This window comes from Mus caroli, chromosome 16 (genome assembly GCF_900094665.2).
Source record: "Mus caroli chromosome 16, CAROLI_EIJ_v1.1, whole genome shotgun sequence".
Taxonomy (NCBI): Eukaryota; Metazoa; Chordata; class Mammalia; order Rodentia; family Muridae; genus Mus; species Mus caroli.
The window spans coordinates 30,998,101-31,015,601 of record NC_034585.1 but is presented as its reverse complement, the minus strand read 5'-3'; the positions used below and the strand labels follow the sequence as shown (position 1 = coordinate 31,015,601).

General features: G+C 43.2%; 2 protein-coding genes across 17 annotated transcripts in view; both read left to right on the top strand.

The window, feature by feature from the left end:
• The window catches only part of Kalrn (kalirin RhoGEF kinase), a 606,229-nt gene extending 593,998 nt beyond the window's left edge, over positions 1-12,231 (top strand). For 12 of the 16 annotated variants that reach the window (XM_029470420.1, XM_029470427.1, XM_029470426.1 and 9 more), the window contains 2 exons: positions 4,274-4,412; positions 5,963-12,231. In XM_029470420.1, coding sequence (XP_029326280.1) covers positions 4,274-4,412; positions 5,963-6,508 — 685 coding nt within the window. In that variant the 3' untranslated portion in view covers positions 6,509-12,231. The remainder of the gene's footprint in view (positions 1-4,273; positions 4,413-5,962) is intronic. The other 4 variants (XM_029470425.1, XM_021185397.2, XM_029470423.1 and 1 more) reach the window with 1 other exon arrangement.
• A 2,652-nt stretch (positions 12,232-14,883) lies between these two features.
• Positions 14,884-17,501, top strand: part of Umps (uridine monophosphate synthetase) — a 12,352-nt gene continuing 9,734 nt past the window's right edge. The window contains exon 1 of the mRNA XM_021185318.2: positions 14,884-15,102. Within this exon, the coding sequence (XP_021040977.1) occupies positions 14,947-15,102 (156 nt within the window). The 5' untranslated portion in view covers positions 14,884-14,946. The remainder of the gene's footprint in view (positions 15,103-17,501) is intronic.

The window sequence follows — 17,501 nt, the reverse complement described above, 5'->3', positions numbered from 1 at the left end:
GGGGCAAGGAAGGTGGTGGTGAAAAGAGAAGGTGGAAGAGAGAGAGAGAGAGAGAGAGAGAGAGAGAGAGAGAGAGAGAGAGAGAGAGAGAGAGAGGTGTTCCTCTTATGGATGGTGACGTGGTCACAGGTAAAGGTGGGAGGAGAGCCCAATGGATTCTGGGAATATGGTGGCCGTTGTCTTGGCAACAGGTGTGTAGATTGCACTGTCAACTATGTGATGCCACAGGTTTCAGAGGTCCTGATACCAACAGTCACTATATTATAAACTAGATCACCAGAACTTATTTCTCTTCCCTAGCTATAATCTGTATTTCTTACACTTATTTTCATTTTCTTCCTATTATGCACTCTCAGGCTTGACTCATTTAAGAAGACTTTCCTGGTGGTTGACTGATTGACAAGAATGGAGTTGGAATGAGAGAAGTTTATCTATCAATCTATAGCCATAGCACCCCCAATCTACTACCTAGAATTTTCTATCCAAGACATCTCTGGAATGTCAGATTATCTAGATATCAAACGTAGAAAGATACAGCTTTTTTCATTAATTAATTTGCTTATTTACTTTACATCTCAATCAAAACTTCTTCTCCCTCCTCTCCTCCCAGTCCTTCCCACTCACCTTACCATATCTTCACATCCCCCACCCCACCCTCCGCAAAGGACCAGTCTCAGTTTGAAAGAGGAGTTCTGAGAGAAGGAAGGGGTGTCTGGGAGCTGTGAAAACAAACAACTTAAAGTGTGTTGTGTGTAGCTTTTTGCTACCCTGCCTAAGCTCTGGGAACAGGCTGTGCTACCAGCCCCCTCCCAGCTTTCCTTGAATCCAAGGATAGAAGATACACATACACACACACACACACACACACACACACACACACACACACACACACACACAGAGTTGTTCATTTTCAGCTTGCCTTCTTGGCACAATTGCTGGGTGGTACTATTTCTTACCTGGAAAAACATGCCCTTAGCTCAAAACCTCCCACTACCCTATCTTTCGTTGGTCAGTTGCATCTAGTCCCTGATAAACATCTCTGACCTATAGGAGTGGCAACAGCCCATGACTCCTCCTCAGACCTCACATCATGGTTGCCTGGTTCTTCTCTTTCCAAAGCACGGCGAACTCCCTCTCTCCTTCCTTGCATCATCCTGCTTGCCTCCCAGGACCCAGAAGTCCCGCATGTATCTGCTGACGAGCAGTTGTCTCATGACATTCTTTATTGACAGATCAAGAACCAGTTGGTGAACAGGACCTTAGCGTCAGAAACTCCCCTACAGAAGTCAAATTGTGGGTCCAAGCTGGCCACCTAGGTTCTGTTGAAATGGCTTTTCAGATTGCTCTGTGTGTGTGTGTGTGTGTGTTTTCAGCATTTTCTTCCTTTCTAAAAAAAAATTTCTGGTTGAGACAGCTCTCTCTGCTAGTAGAAATTCTACAAGCAATCGGGATAGTTCATAAATTTTCTAACCAAAGTCAGAAAAGCTGTTATAAAAAATTATTGGATATTTCATCTAAGTCAGAAATCCTGTTAGAAAAAAATTGTTGAAGAGCTGTTTTTGCTCTCCAGGGATTTCAGACAGCTCAGCCCTTGATAGAGAAAATTCTAAAGAACTTCTGTCACACTCTGCTTACCTCATCTTATACAAACCAAAAGGACCAAATGCCTGTCTTTTTGTTTACAGATCAATTCAGGCATTTACTTTAGGTTTCCTTTTGGTTACCCCATGAGTCAGCATTCCAGTGACCCCAGACCTTTGTTTCTTAGGAGACAGCAAGCATACATTTTTCTTAACATTGCAAAAGAATTCAGAGATCTGCCTGCCTTTGTTAAGCACCGATGAGAAAGTAGTTGGGTGGTACCCCGCCCTGAAATTACCAATTCTACCACACTAGGGCCTGGACTTTCCGTGTCCCAGGATGACCTTGGACTCAGGAATCTGCCTGCCTTTGTATCTTTCTGACAAGCTGGCTCATTAATGCAGCTGCCCATGCTCCTTTAGATTGTGAACCCCTTATAATTTATATTGCATAGTTATATTTTTACATAGTTGAGAAATTATATATTTTTGAACTCATGTACTTAGAGCTCTTTCCCATAGCCTTAAGGCCTGTCCTGAAGGTCCCAGTGTTTACCATTTTGCTGAGACTTAGCCACACCCTCAACTTCGGGATGTGCTGTTTTTAATTATCATGAAGTCATTAATATTATCAGGGAGGATATTCCTTGGAAGGAAAGAGTCCTCAACTGCTAGTACATTATTACACAAACAAGCCTTACACCCACAGCAGCCATTGACACTCATGGAGGCTCACACCAGGACCCTGTCCAAGGGGCAGGAACCATGTCACTCTGTCCCCACCAAGACCACACTGGGTTGGCATCCTCTCCCTTTCTCCTCAGAGTAGGGTAGGCATACATCCCATGGATACAACAACCTGCCTTGACATATAAGTTTGCAGTAGGACTAGGCACAGAAAGAAAGGTATAGCTCTTATCCTTAGGGGCCACAAGTCCAACAGTTAGAACTAAGAGATAAATAATGCTTTAAATATGGCATGGGAAATACTAGAGACCATGTATTACTCAGGGCTGTGAGAACATAGAACTGTTCTTTGTTGGATGTGATCTTCAGAGAAGACATGTGGAAAGCAAGGCCTAACTAGAACCACTTGCTCAATCATGCTCTGCCTGTAGTGGTCAATAGGGATAACTGGTCAACCCTCCTGGACCAGAAAATCAAGATTCCCATTCCCTAGTCTCAGATGGATGCAGGCTAGAGAATAGCTCTAGGGAAGGTGGGGTGGCTGATCTTTTCTGGCTTGGAGCAGTGTTGCTGTAACTGTCCCCCTCATTTGTTCCAAGTATCTCTGAGAGTTCCTTGTGATGAGCACAGTACCACTCCTCTCTGATCTCACCTCTCTTGCCTCACACTAGAAGATCAGAGGGAGGTAGGGAGCCTTCCAGGGCCTCCATCCTTTTCTACCTATCGATAAAATAGAAGGATCCTGTAGCAAGGAACAAATTAGGGGAGAAAATGAAGACAGCTATGCAGGTTTCAGCTATGGTTGGAAGTTATTCCTGTACTGGATCACACTCCTTGACATGGGCATTTCCTGAGCGTATCTCAAATGACCCACTTCACATTAAAGGTTTGATCACTTCTTGTTACAAAAGGGCATAGGAAGCCTAGAAATAGCTACTGTGTATTCAGCACCATGTGTTACTTCTTTCTTTCCCTGATGAGACACCATGGTCAAGGCCACATATAGAAGAGAGTTTATTAGGGGCTTAAAGTTTCAAAGGGTGAGTCCATGACCATCATGGTGGGGAGCATGGCAGCAGGCAGCTCTTGGTTCTAGAGCTGTAGTTGAGAGATTACATCTTGACCCACAAGCACAAGGCAGGAAAGTGACTGAGAATGGTATGGGCTTTTGAAACCTTCAAAGCCTGCTCTAGTGTCAGGCCACACCTCCTCCAACAAGGCCACACCTCCTAATTCTTCCCAAACAGTTCCAGCAGCTGGGGACGAGTATTCAAACATATGAGCCTAAGGGGCCATTCTCATTTAAACCATCACAAGCACCTCACAGCACAGACCATGCCTCAAATCCTCATTGCCTCACCTGGCTCTCACAAGCCTGCTAAAGAAGTAGGTCTTATTTTGTCATTGATGTTGCTGTTGGCAGCCAGTTGCTATCCCCACCTTAAAAGGTGGTGCCTTTCAGGGAAGCCAAAACACAGAGGGTTTAAGTGACGACCTACAACCACCAGCTGGTAAGAGGCAGAACCAGAACAGAAGTCTGCTTATGGCTGGCTCCACGTATCCCATTTTCAATCAGTCTTTAAAAGTTGGCAAGCTGTCAGAAGGGCAAAGGAGTTAAGAAGTGGTCAGATATGCTGGGAGCAAACCTTTCCTCTTTCACATTTCTCCCATCTAAAAATGTTAAAAAGTGGAAATACTTTTAATGTATATGAGGCTCACTATAGACACCAGACTTTTCTTTTCTCTTCAACCTAACCTCTTAAAGCCAGGTGAGACCTTAAAGTCAACAAAATGGTGTTCTGTAAGGCGGTAAGGATTTCTCCTGCAGTGTAACTCATTTGTAACTTGATTCATTCTAGTTCTGAATGTGGCACTTACTTTGGGCTCTAAAAATGCATGAGTGTTGCAATACTAAACTTTATTAATAAGAGACCTCCGAGAACTTTTTAAGCTATGCGCATGGGTCATTTCTCTATTTCTTGCCCCCCCCCCACCTTTGCTGTCAGGATGGATGACGGCCGACTCTTGGACTACCTTATGAATCATGATGAGCTGATGGAAGAAAAGGTAGCTTTCTACATTCGAGACATCATGGAAGCTCTGCAGTACCTTCACAACTGTAGGGTCGCACATTTGGACATAAAGGTAATAAAAAGTCAGTACCTGGCACAGTGAAATAGACGAGTTCAGCTTCCCAGACATTTCCTTGAGGAACACAAATTTGAATTTCTTTTTATTGTTGTTGTTTTGTTTTGTTTTGTTTTTATAAAGACAGGGTTTCTCTGTGGAGCCCTGGCTGTCCTGGAACTCATTCTGCCGACTAGGCTGGCCTCGAACTCAGAGATCTGCCTGCCTCTGCCTCCCAAATGCTGGGATTAAAGGCATGCATCACTACAGCTAGGGGGAAGAGTTAAATTTCTTTTGTCTGTTTCCTGGGATGTCACGTGACTATTAAACTAGAACTAGACTTTCACCCTACCTAAGTGCATTGTTCAGGAATGAAGGAAACACACCAGAGAGATGGTGGCACATGAGGTAAGGGAAAGCTTTAACCAAGCAGTCTAACTTTATAGACATCACTTAATGCCCTGTTCCCATTCATTCTGTAAGAAAAGGGAGCTTCGGAGGGCTGGAGAGATGATTCAGTGCTTAAGACCCAAGTTCTCTTGCCAGCACTCATATATTGCTTGGCTCACAACCACCTGCAACTCCAACTGTAGTAGACTCAGTGTTTTCTTACGGCCTCTAACAGCACCTGCATGAACATGGAATACACTCATATAGATACGTACACATAAAGAAAAAAAATTTTTTTTCCAAGAAAGGGTTTCTCTGTGTAGCCCTGTCTATGCTGGAACTCACTCTATAGATCAGGCTGGCCTCCAAATCAGAGATCCATCTGTTTCTTTTTCCCAAGTGCTGAGATTAAAGGCCTGTATTATCACCACCCAGCAATACACACACACACACACACACACACACACACACACACATATATATATATATATATATATATATATATATATATATGTATATATATATATATACACACNTATATATATATATATACACACACACAGAGACATATATATGTATACACACATATACATGTATACACACACATACACACACACACACACACGTGCGTGCGTGCGTGCGTGCGTGCACACACACAGTTTCTGAGAAGCTTGTTTTTTCTTAAGAAGTTAGTTCTTTCCTTGATTCACTGCAAAGCAAGGGTAGGTAAGAAGGCATGCTCTTCTGGAATACCAGTGTGACTTAGTAGCAGAACACCTGCTTAGCATGGGTAAGGCCCTGGGTTGGATCTCTAACACTAGGGTGGGGAAGTACAGGCTGAGTGCTGCAGCCCTTACCTCTAAGCCCAGCAGTCAGTAGACAAAGACAGAAGGATCTTTGTAAGTTCTGGGCCAGCCTGGGATACAGAGTAAGTTCTGGGCCAATCAGGAGTACACGATTAGCCCTGTAGCCCTTCCCCAATGCCAACCAACTTATCTAAAAAGCCACCTAAACCAAGAGTTTAGTGAGTTTGAAACCTCCTTTGCCCTTGCCTAGGGAGTATTCCACTGAATCAAAGACTAATAATGTGTGTTAGCTAACAGATTGCAGCTGGGGTAGGGAGGTCAGCAAAGACCTGATCTTACCTCTCTTGTCCCTGCCTTCCTGGGTCCCTGCAGCCCGAAAACCTGCTCATTGACCTCCGGATCCCAGTGCCTCGAGTGAAGCTCATCGACTTGGAAGACGCTGTCCAGATCTCAGGCCACTTCCATATCCATCATCTGCTGGGGAACCCTGAGTTCGCTGCTCCGGAAGTGATCCAAGGCATCCCTGTCTCCCTGGGCACAGACATCTGGAGCATCGGGGTTCTGACATATGTCATGCTTAGTGGGGTCTCCCCCTTCTTAGATGAGAGCAAAGAGGAGACCTGTATCAACGTGTGCAGGGTGGACTTTAGCTTCCCCCACGAATACTTCTGCGGTGTGAGCAATGCTGCCAGGGATTTCATCAACGTAATCTTACAGGAAGACTTCCGGAGGCGGCCCACAGCAGCCACATGCCTGCAGCATCCCTGGCTACAGCCTCACAACGGCAGCTACTCCAAGATCCCCTTGGACACCTCCCGTCTGGCCTGCTTCATAGAACGCCGCAAGCACCAGAATGATGTGCGGCCCATTCCCAATGTCAAGAGTTACATCGTCAATAGGGTGAACCAAGGGACCTAGCTATCCCACAACCCCTGAGGTTTCACATAGAAGTGCAGTGTGAACCAAAGCAAGACTGAGCGTGTCTGTAAATAACTCTGTTCATCATTTCACTCCATGTGGTTCTCTGGATTGAGAGGTGATCCTCTTAAACCTTGTCTGTGGTTACCCGGGGTCTGAGTACCATGAAAGTCACCTTAATCCCAGGAGCATCCCAGAAGGTCATGCTGAAGAAGTAAAGATACAGAGTTGCAGAAAGTATTAAAAGAAAGGGCAAGGCTAACGAGACAGTACTTGGTATGAAAATGGTAATTGTACATTCCAAAATGAGCAGTTAAGTGGGAAAACCGTACACCCACTGTGAGCAGTATAGTAGGTTTCTGACTCCATTGAAAATTTAAGCAAAAAAAACAAAACAAAACAAAAAAAAAACAAAAAACTTCTATTTAACAGAGATGTCAACTATTCTGCTTTAGATGGCTTAGATATAGTTTCTTAACAGGATACATATACGCATACAATATACTAGATCTCATTCAGGTTTCAGAGTTTTATAATATAGAGTTCTATATGAAATCAATCATAAGTAACTTTGAGTGCTCCCGTTAAGACAGTAATTTCTTTACCGAAGCATTGCATTATTTTGACTAAGCACAATTAGATGACAAGTTTTTTAGAGCATTTTATAAATCTTGTATAGAAATCTTTTATCAGAACCTGTGTATTAAGAGAAAGCAATGTGACCCTTTTGCGATCTGTGACTGGGATATTTTTCCTCCATCATGGGTTGTTTGACTAAGACAGGTTCTGTAGATCAAAGCTTCCCCTGCCCTGAGCTCATTGGCAGCTCAGAGTTCCTCCTGTGGGAAAGACTGCCAGGAAATAAATCCAAATCTAGTAAGAGTTTGGGGGGGGGGTTGTTTTTATGTCCACCCTGGGCCTGCCATAGGCAAATGAATATCACAAGTTCATACAGGAGGGCACACGGAAGCTTTTCCTACAGTTCCTGTGAACAGCGTAGCAGCGCTTTCTGATTTCATAGCTGTAGAATACAGTTTTCAGAAAGTTAGCTTGCTTTATTCCTAACCCCTCGTGAAGCTTCGGGGTGCTTACCAAAAGGAGGCAGCCATAAAAGCCTTTTAAAGGCTAGTCCTAAGTCCTTCCTGAAGCCATGGAGCAAAGCCTGACCCATCACTCTAACACAGCACGGGGTTTTAACTGTGGTAGCAATACCTATCACCACACAGCCACCAACGGCTCTGGACTGAAAGGACCAATTGTATTCTGAGGCCAGTGCCGCTTTCTCGTACAGGATTATGCCCAGTGCCCTCTGGAGGGAAAACACATTAACCAGGGCACTTCATGGTTTTTGTTTTGTTATGTTTTGTTGGGTTTTTGGTTTTTACTTCTTCTGTTGGAAGTGGGGTGGGGAAGGTTTGGTTTTTTGCTTTGTTTTTTTTTTTTTTTAATTATTTTCCGTTTGTACATGATCCACCCTTTGTTTCCTAGAGTGTGCTTTAAAAATTGCTTTGAAGCAAATAATATTCTTAAAAAATATATAACTGAAATGTTTGTGTAAACCGGGTTTCATGTCATCGTGTCGCTCCTGCTAGTGGGAACTGAGAAAATGGAAATTATGTAGCACAAAGTGCAATCAGAGAATCTGGGAAGGGAAAATGGAACTGCATAACTATTTAAACTATTTAAAGGAGACGTGATGGGAACAGTCTAATTTTAAGGTATAAAGCCACTTATTCCCATGGTGGAACTATAGAATTAAAATACTCATCACCACCTCCGCCCGCCCCATCAGTTTCAAAGTCAGATTACATATCATCCATCCTCCATCTCAGCTTATCCGAGATGATAGGGAAATAAACTAGTAGGAAGTAAAAGCAATAAAGTTAGATAGCACCTAGTATTGTGGGGATTAACCAAATATGTGGGAACCGACTCTGACTGTATTCTCCTTGTCTCCGGGTGGCCCTGGGCCATCAGGCCTCACTCCCTCAGAGCTTGCTTACCTCCATGGTTTTCACTTAAACCACAATGCATGCCCAAAGCATGCTTACTGGAGCTTTTTAAAATAAACATGTCTTTATTAAGAAATGTAGCATTAAGAAGGAAGGCCTGGGGCCAGAGGGCTTATTCTAGGATAAAATGCAGGCTCTGAGGACTCCAAAGATCCACAAAGTGACATGGCCAGGTCTGGTTCTGTCCACTTATCCACTCCGGCTCTCTTGAAAGAAGGGCTTCCTGCTAAGTTACTTAGAATTGATCTGACCGGCTAGGGAGGGACACAGAGCCTAAGACTGGTGTTCAGTTGCTGCAGAAGGGCCACCTTGAAAGGACGTTGTGCGTGGTAGAACTCTATGGAGAGCCAAGTTTTCCCAGCCATGTTTGTGTCAGAGTTGGAATGGTCTAGATATGGGGCTATGTGGAATTGCCCCAGGTACACAGTACAACTGTTAGAGTAGTGTAAGCTTCAGGGACGTACAAAGAGAAAGGGGCATTCTCTGTGTAGTTTGATGACTGAAGTGAACAGGGAGGCCCCTGTCTACAAAGCACCTGATCCCTCCAAATAGGGGGCAAGAGAGTCTTGGCTGGAGACTTTTCCCTAGCAAGGTGGGAATTAGTAAGGGCTAGGAAATAGAGTTTGGAGTACAACTGTGCTCAACAGTGGCTGGAGAAGAAGACCCACCCAGGACCACTCTCCTGTACCTGTGTTGGCAGGGAGACTTAGAACTAGGAGAGAAAGGTGGGGAGGAGAGAAAAATCTCCCACTCCTGATCCCATCCCAATTGTTCTTGCTGAGAGTGAGCTGTCAGCTGACCCCAGGAGAGCAACAGTGCTGGCGAAAGACTTCTTGTTTGGTTTCTACTCATCATTTTGAGCTCATTTGTTTTGTGTTCAAAGGGTGGGGTACAGAAAAATAGAAAGCATCAGGGCAAACCCAGGATCCCTGATGAGAACTCATGATTTTTTGCGCCATTTATGTTTGTTTCGAATTAAACAGATTTCTACCCACTTATAACTGAATGTGGTTAAAAACTGTTAAGAAAGAAAAAAAACAAAACACAAAACAAACAAACAAACAAACAAACAAACAAACAAACATGGCAATGTTGGATGTGTCCTTCAGGTCTCTTCCAGCCACCAGCAGCCTAAGTGGGTAGAGGAGGCAGAGGGGAAAGCTGGCTTTGGCTTTGTGCTTAACGAAGCCTTTATAAACAGTAGTGCCTTTCAGAGGGGAGGTGGAGAGTGAAGTTCGATTGCGTTTAGATTTGCTGATACTGCGGTCTTTTTTTCCCCTTAGGTTTAAGCTATGTTTTAAATGAGAATATCTGAATGTAGGATGGGAACAGGAATTTTTGAGTCTCCATCTCAGCTATTCCAAACCCAGTCTTTCTTCCAGGAAGTCTTTTGTTGTTTTCTGGCCCAAATGTCTCCATTGATAAAATGGAATTTGGGGAGAAGAAGAGAGAACATTAATCTCTTAAGAATGTTGAGAAAAATATCCTTGTCGACACATCTATAAGATATTTTGATTTTCTTCAAGTGCTACACACTGCCAGTGTTTAGAATTTTATCGACAGCAACTTTGAACATTCCAGTTTCCCACAGTCTTATCTTTGGGTACCGTTTACAAACTCATGAGGTTGACCTCTGTAAATTGCTTCTCACTGGAAGGTCTGGGTCCTTCTCATCTACATGTTAATTGTTCTTACCTTTTAATTTCTAACCTCTAAGAGCTTCTCTACAGAGCAGGGTTTGGGAGGACTGAGGAGGCCTAAAATGTCCATAAGCTGTTTTCCACAGTATTCTTAGGGTGGACATGAGTCTGATGCCTTCCAAGACAGACAACCATTTCTTTCTCTTACCAAGCTTTATGCTGGGGGCGGGGGGAGGACAAAGAAGAATCCAAATAGCTACTTTCCACACTGGAAGGACAGATGTAAGAATGGAATACACTTCCTAGGCTCCCTCATCACAGTTCATTTCCTTAGAGACCCACAGGAATCTTTTAGAAAAGGCAAGTGATGCCCACAGTGGGAAAGAGAATTAGATTTTGGAGAAAGAGAGCTTCGGCTTTGCTCTTCGAGGGTCGTCTTCTGTTGTCTCCAACCCCCCATGCCCATGACCTTCCTTTCTTTTTGCTTATCTTGAAAAACATGGCGAGTTCGATTTTTGAGAATATGATGGAGAAAATGCCACCTAAAGTAAACGGTGGTTATTTTTCTGTGTTAGTAGAAACTCTCTCCTCTATACCTGATAGAGGGAAGTACATTGAACACAAAGGGTCTCTGTAGTGGACAAAAGAACACAATCACCACACCCTAGCCCATCAATGGCACTGGGTGAGTTTTGAGGAATGTAGACCATATTCTTTTCTTGCCTGGGTAACATTCCATTGGAGTCTGAGTTAGGCAAACATATATAGGCTTTCAACAGATTCATCTGTTAAAGAAAAGCAAACCTCATGCTTTCTGTTTGCTATTTGAAATCTAACGACCTTTAGGGAAGGGAGTTATTAGACCTAGAGTAGGCAGAAGGAAATGCTCACGTAGATTCCACCACAGGAAAGAAGATGCTCTGTCAGTAATTATTTTCTGAAAATGGCAAGGCTCTCACTGTCTCATTCATTTTAAAGAGCTCAAAGGGGCTGAAATTTATCCATAGACATATTTTTTTAAATAGGAAATGCTTTTCATGAAAAATCCATATGGAAATTGAATACAGAATTATCATATGACCATATTTGTTATAAAAGACATTTTTCTTTTATTTTTTTTTAATATAAGTTGACATTATAGGAGAAGAAAACGGTCATTCCACTACAATGCTTTAATCTTAAATGACATTAATTAAAAGCCTAAAATGAACACTCCCAGGCTATTCCAAGAACTTCCAAGCTGTGGTCAGATTTCATTTTGATCTGAATGACCAACCCAACAGTTCACAAGGGGGAAGGGCAAGGAAAAGTTTAGATAGCAAGTCTTGGAACTCCTGAGTGTTAATTTAACCAAGTAGATCTGCCAGTGCAGGGATAGGAGCTGCATTAATCCCCCATTTCCATCAATAACTAAGTCCGCATGTCGGAGTCCATGAAGACCGTTACTGTGACCTCAAAGACTGTGGCTACGAATCTCAAGTCTTCTCTTACTGACTTAAGCCATATCTTTCACCTCTGTGTTTGAGTTGTTTTTTTTTTTTTTTTTTAAACAAAACCCTGGTGCTTTTACTTCTGTTTCTGCTGAATGTCAGACGACTCTGTGGGAAAGTCAATAAAACTAGAGGAGGGATAAATAGAAGGACTGTGAAAATCTAACCATACCCTTGAGAAAATGCTATTTATGCAGAGAGCAGTGGCAATGGAGGGCAAACTGTTGGAAAATATTGATATATGTACATCTGTACATGTATATAGTGTATAATATGTATGTATATGTTATTGCTCATATGCAGAAATCTATCCATTTTCAGGCAGCCCAGGTGGGTCAGTTTTTCTACTGGAAAACCATTTAGGACCATTCAAAACCATTAGGGATAATACATGGAGAATTCTCGTCACATGGGAGTTGATTTGTTGACTTCTGAAGTCCACGTGGCCAAATGAACAAAGTATGAAATGCATTGAGACTATAATTTATGTGATTCTGTTAACTCGGAAGCCTATATTTGAATTCTTTTGTATGTGTGTGTGTGTGGATCTTTTTGTTTGTTTGTTTTTGATGAGACAGGGTCCCTCTATGTAGTCGTGGCTGTCCTGGGACTCACTCTGTAGACCAGGCTGGCCTTGAACTTACAGAGGTCTGCCTGCCTCTGCCTCCAGAGTGCTGGGATTAAAGGCATGTGCCATCAGGTCCAGCCAATATTTGAATTTTAATATCTGGTTTTCAAACTGCACCAACACTTCTTGGTTTTGAGTGATCCCTTCCCCCAAAGCCTTTTGAGAATTTGTGGTGGGCATCTCTGGCCAATCTGTAAAAGGCCTTATCAATAAGTGGACAGGTTTCCCCATAGGGACCATTACACATATACATATAAGTACATACTTCCATCAGGCTTGTGACAATTGTTTTAAAATCACTCCACAGTATTGGTAAATAGCTCTATATTTTCAAGGTGCAGAAGAATTCCACAGCCTTAATTATTTCAGTGTCTTGCTGGTCTGCCTTAAGTGTATCTTCTGGGGTTTTTGGGTTTTGGTTGTCTTATTATTTTAACTTTTTCTGCAGCTGTTCATTTTGTATGCACATGATGTTGTTTTGTAAAGGTAGGTTGTAAATATTTTATTTGTAAGTCTGACTCACTCACTCACTCACTCCTGTGTAATGTTGTAAAGTGCCGACCTGCTGTCTTGTTCTTATTATTGCAGTAAACGTTATAAGTTGTGGATGAAACTTCAAAATGTACATTTCACATGTTATGCATTCCTATAAATATAATATACTGAAGGTACTTCTTTAGTCGTGTTCCCCCTTTAAAATGTTATAACATTTGTGTGTGTGTATGTATGTATGTATGTATGTGTGTATATGTGTGTGTATGTATGTATGTGTATGTGTGTATATGTATGTGTGTATGTATGTATGTGTGTGTATGTGTGTATGTATGTATGTATGTATATGTGTGTGTGTATGCATGTGTGTATGCATGTGTGTGTATGTATGTGTGTATGTGTGTATATGTATGTGTGTATGTATGTGTGTGTATGTATGTGTGTGTATGTGTGTATGTATGTATGTATGTATATGTGTGTGTATGTATGCATGTGTGTATGTGTGTGTGTATGTATGTGTGTGTATGTATGTATGTGTATGTGTGTGTGTATGTATGTATGTGTATGTATGTATGTATGTATGTGTGTATATGTGTGTGTGGGTCTGCAGGATCTGGTTCTCTCCTTTCACCATGTGGGTCCAGTAGACTGAATGCAGGTCGCCAGGCTTGGTGGCAAGTCTCTTCTTAACCCACTGAGCCACCTCTTACTGGCAGTTGTCTTTTTTTCTAACTAAAACTTCTGCTTTTTCTCCCAGTGGGGATACTGAGGTAATGGTTGTCCTCTCTTTCCCCTCAAATATTTGAAAGCCTGACAAGCTTTAAAAAAAAATCCCATCAGTGGTCCAGCAAGATGGCTCATCAGATAACAGCGATTGTCACCAAGCCTGAGGATTTAAATGTGACCCACAGGCCTGCAGAATGAATGCAGAGCTTCAGCTCCAGCTGGATCGCACAGGTTTATGCATACAGGTTTGTAGGAGGCTTGATCAGGCTTCCAGTGTCTGCAGGTGACACACAGCTGGGAATGAGGCTGATCTATAGCATTCTGTCAATTAACAGCACACAGAGATGAATGTAGTTGTTGACCTAGCAAGAAGAACAAAACATTTTAACATCTGAATTCTTATTTAATCAAGGCTTTACTGAAGTTGCTAGTAATGAGAAACAACTGTCAAGACAATGAGTTTTACCTGTCATGGTGGTGAACACTTGTAATTCAAGCACCCAGGAGGCAGAGGCAGATGGATCTCTGTGAGTTCGAGGGCAATCTGAGCCTTCAATACATTGTGAAGTCTACATCAGGCTGGCCAACATAGGGAAGCCCGGTTTCAAACCCAAAACAAACGCTGGGATCTATGGGGGTTTCCACACTGGGAGTTCAACACAATCTCTTTAGAGAAAACAAAGAGACAAAATGAAATCTCAGTCTGTTTGATAAGTGGCATTTCCTTAAAATAGGAAAATACAGTCTTAGGGGATTATCATTATTATTAACACAGGCTCACTAGATACCTAGGTCAACCTTGAACTTGGAATCTTCCCGTTTCAGGTTCTTACGTAGCTAGGACTACAGGAGTTCACTTAACCAGCTAAGGGGTTTGTAAACCAAATATGCTTGAGTTTTCAAACTGCCCAACATTCCCCTTCCAGTTAGCCGATACTGTCAGTTCATCCTCCCTAACTGGCCCCACCCTTCTTCATCTGGTACACTTCAAGTGGTCTAAAGGAAGTTTCTTTGTCAGCCCCTGAGTGCACGGTGGCCTGCTTCATATTTCTATGTGCAAATTACTGTGAAACTCTCCCACGCCAACTGCTGTAAAATTAATACAAGAAGGTAGCCACAGGCTCTGTCTTAGAGGATTTTTATTTTATGGAATGAAACCCTGAGAGTAGGGAAGTGGCTGTTAACAGTGACGGCTCAGATAAAGAAGCGCTAAGCTATAAACAAAACAAACAAAATAAAAAATGAACGAAGCCTACTGATCCCTCCGGGGGAAATCAGGCTTCGATCTAGCTTTCAGGTTTGAAAACCCAGCTTCCCAATCAGGAAGCATCTAGAACACTCAAAGAAGCCCGCGGCCCGGGCCGGAAAGGGGGGCGGAAGAGGCGGGACTTCTGGGTGACGTCACGGGCCCCAAGCCCCTCGGCTTCCAGAGCGAACTGAGCGCGCGAGAATGGAGGTCGCCAGCCAAGCCCTGGGCCCCTTGGTCACCGAGCTGTATGACGTGCAGGCTTTCAAGTTCGGGAGCTTCGTCCTGAAGAGCGGGCTCTCCTCCCCAGTCTACATCGACCTGCGGGGCATCGTGTCACGCCCGCGTCTTCTCAGTCAGGTACCAGCCCCGAGGGACGGGATGGCTCCGGGTGGCGGGAAAAGAGAGCAGGAGATGGCGGGGGTGGCCGAAATTGGGGACAAGGGAGAGCCACAGACCAGGCAGGCAAGCCCTCCCGACTGCTGGTCTGGAGAGTGTGGAGGAGCTTGGGGACCGGGAGCCTTCGGCTTCTTTGGGACCTTGTTTCTGGACCGATCGGTGTAGACACGTGCTTTGCGAGAGTCCGGGTGTCCTGTTGGGCTCTGGCCGGCGGAGAAGTCCTTGAGTGAGTTCTGTGTACCTAACCCCCAGAAAGTGACAATTAGGGAGGAAAGGAAAATGCGGGAGGGTGGAGAAGTTAGTAGCGGATCAAACGACTCGATTTAATAGTACATGGCCAGTAGCAAGAAATGAAAGCCACATGGTGGATACCAGAAAGGCAGAATTTTTTTGGTTGGTAAGGGTAAAGTGTGCACTTAGAGGTTTCTAACCTGGTGTTTCTCAAACCTCGAGTCGGTTGTCTGTGAGTCACCGCCAAGTCGGCCGTGAGGCAATGCTTTCTAGAATAACAAGCCGCCAGCCGAACTGCATGCAGATGGCATTTAGAATAAAAGGTTGGAAATGGCAGGAAGTGTTGCTAGCGACTCTGTGTGGATTATAGATCATTGGGAAGTTTTTATTAACGTTTATAGTGGGTGTGGGTGTGTGTCCAGGTGTGCACGTGCCGTGGTACACTTTCGAAGATCAGAGTGTGTTCTCTCCCTCCCTCCCTCTCTGTCTTGAGGGTTAAAGGGATTGGACTCAGGTTGGTCAGGCTTTACCAGAGGAGCCAGTGTGCCTGCCAGAATTGTTAATAAATAAAGCACTGGGGTTGGAGTCAAAAGTTAAAGGTCCCGCTGCATAGTCAGCTCAAGGCCAGCCTGGGCTACACGAGAATTTGTCTCTAGACCAAACATACCAATGGAATAGTTAAAAGTTACTAGTGGCTACTTTGTTGCCTAGTGTAACTGTAGAATATTTCCATTATTTGCAGAGGTCTATCAAGACATATGTATGTAGCCAGGTATGGTGATGCACATCTATAATTCCTGCATTCAGGAAGCCGAGGCAGGAGAATTGTGAGTTTGAGGTCAGCCTGGGTTACACAGGGAGACCCTGTTTTTAAAAACCAACCCCTCTGCCCTCAATGTACTGTTCCTATCACATACTTAAGGTTTGTTTCTTGGGTACCCATTTTGCTTAAATTATTGTGAGTAGATTGAAACCCTGATTGGCGTGGTTTGATCTATTGGCTTTTCACCATCCGGAATCTTACTATGATTAGGAACTGTATTACCAAGAACTATCTAATTAAAATTTTAAAGAGGCTTATGTAAATAGGTGTTTTCAAGATATATAGCCCTGCCCAAAAACCCAATAGATAATATGCTTCTAACTTAGTAGCATTAAGTGATAATTGACTGGTTGTGTACACACATAAACAATTGAAGGGAAACGATAGTATTTATCTCCCTAAAAACCAAATTCCCCCAAATCACTTCTTAGACTCTTCTGATTTGTGGGTTTATGTTGTAGGTATATGCTCATGTCAGTGATAATCCAAAAGAGTGTCTAGCAGACTTCATCATGAAATGTATTTAACTTGGTAATCTTAGGTTTCAGTTACTATGCATCTTGGTTTAGGTGCATGTAAAGCATGACAGATCAGTAAAAGCCTGCAGGAAGAAGTATGTACTGTACTGTAATTTTGTGCACATAGTGGAGTGATAATAGTAATTTGAGAAAACCAATGTTTCAGTTTTCGTAGTCTTATCCAGCAGTGTGTGTGTGTGTGTGTGTGTGTGTGTGTGTGTGTGTTACTGAGGCTTGGGTCCCCGGGCTGTAAGTATACCAGGCCGAGTGCTTTATCACTTAGCCCTAGTACCTACCTTCTCCCCACATTCATTACAGATAGTGTTATAACAGTTCTGAGTATGTCCATGATTTTAGTATTAGAAATTACACACTTTGTAACAAGCTTTTCAAACTCCAGAAGAGTGGCATGAGTAGAACATGCCCATGCCTACAATCCCAGCACCTGGGTGGCTGATGAGGCAGGAACAGCAGCCACATGAGTTGACCAGTTTTGACCCTTCAGAACCTCAAAAGTAGATGACTGGAGTGATGGCTCAGCAGCCAAGAGCACTGACTGCTCTTCCAGAAATCCTGAGTTCAATTCCCAGCAACCACATGGTAGCTCACAACCATCTGTAATGGGACTTGATGCCCTCTTCTGGTGTGTTGGAAAACAGTGACAATCTGAAAATGAGCTACAATATACTCATATACATAAAATAAATCTTTAAAAAAAAAAAAGCTCTCATTCTTAAGTGATAGATGTACAAGAAATAAAGTTTTGTTGGTGGTGGTGGTGTTTTTTT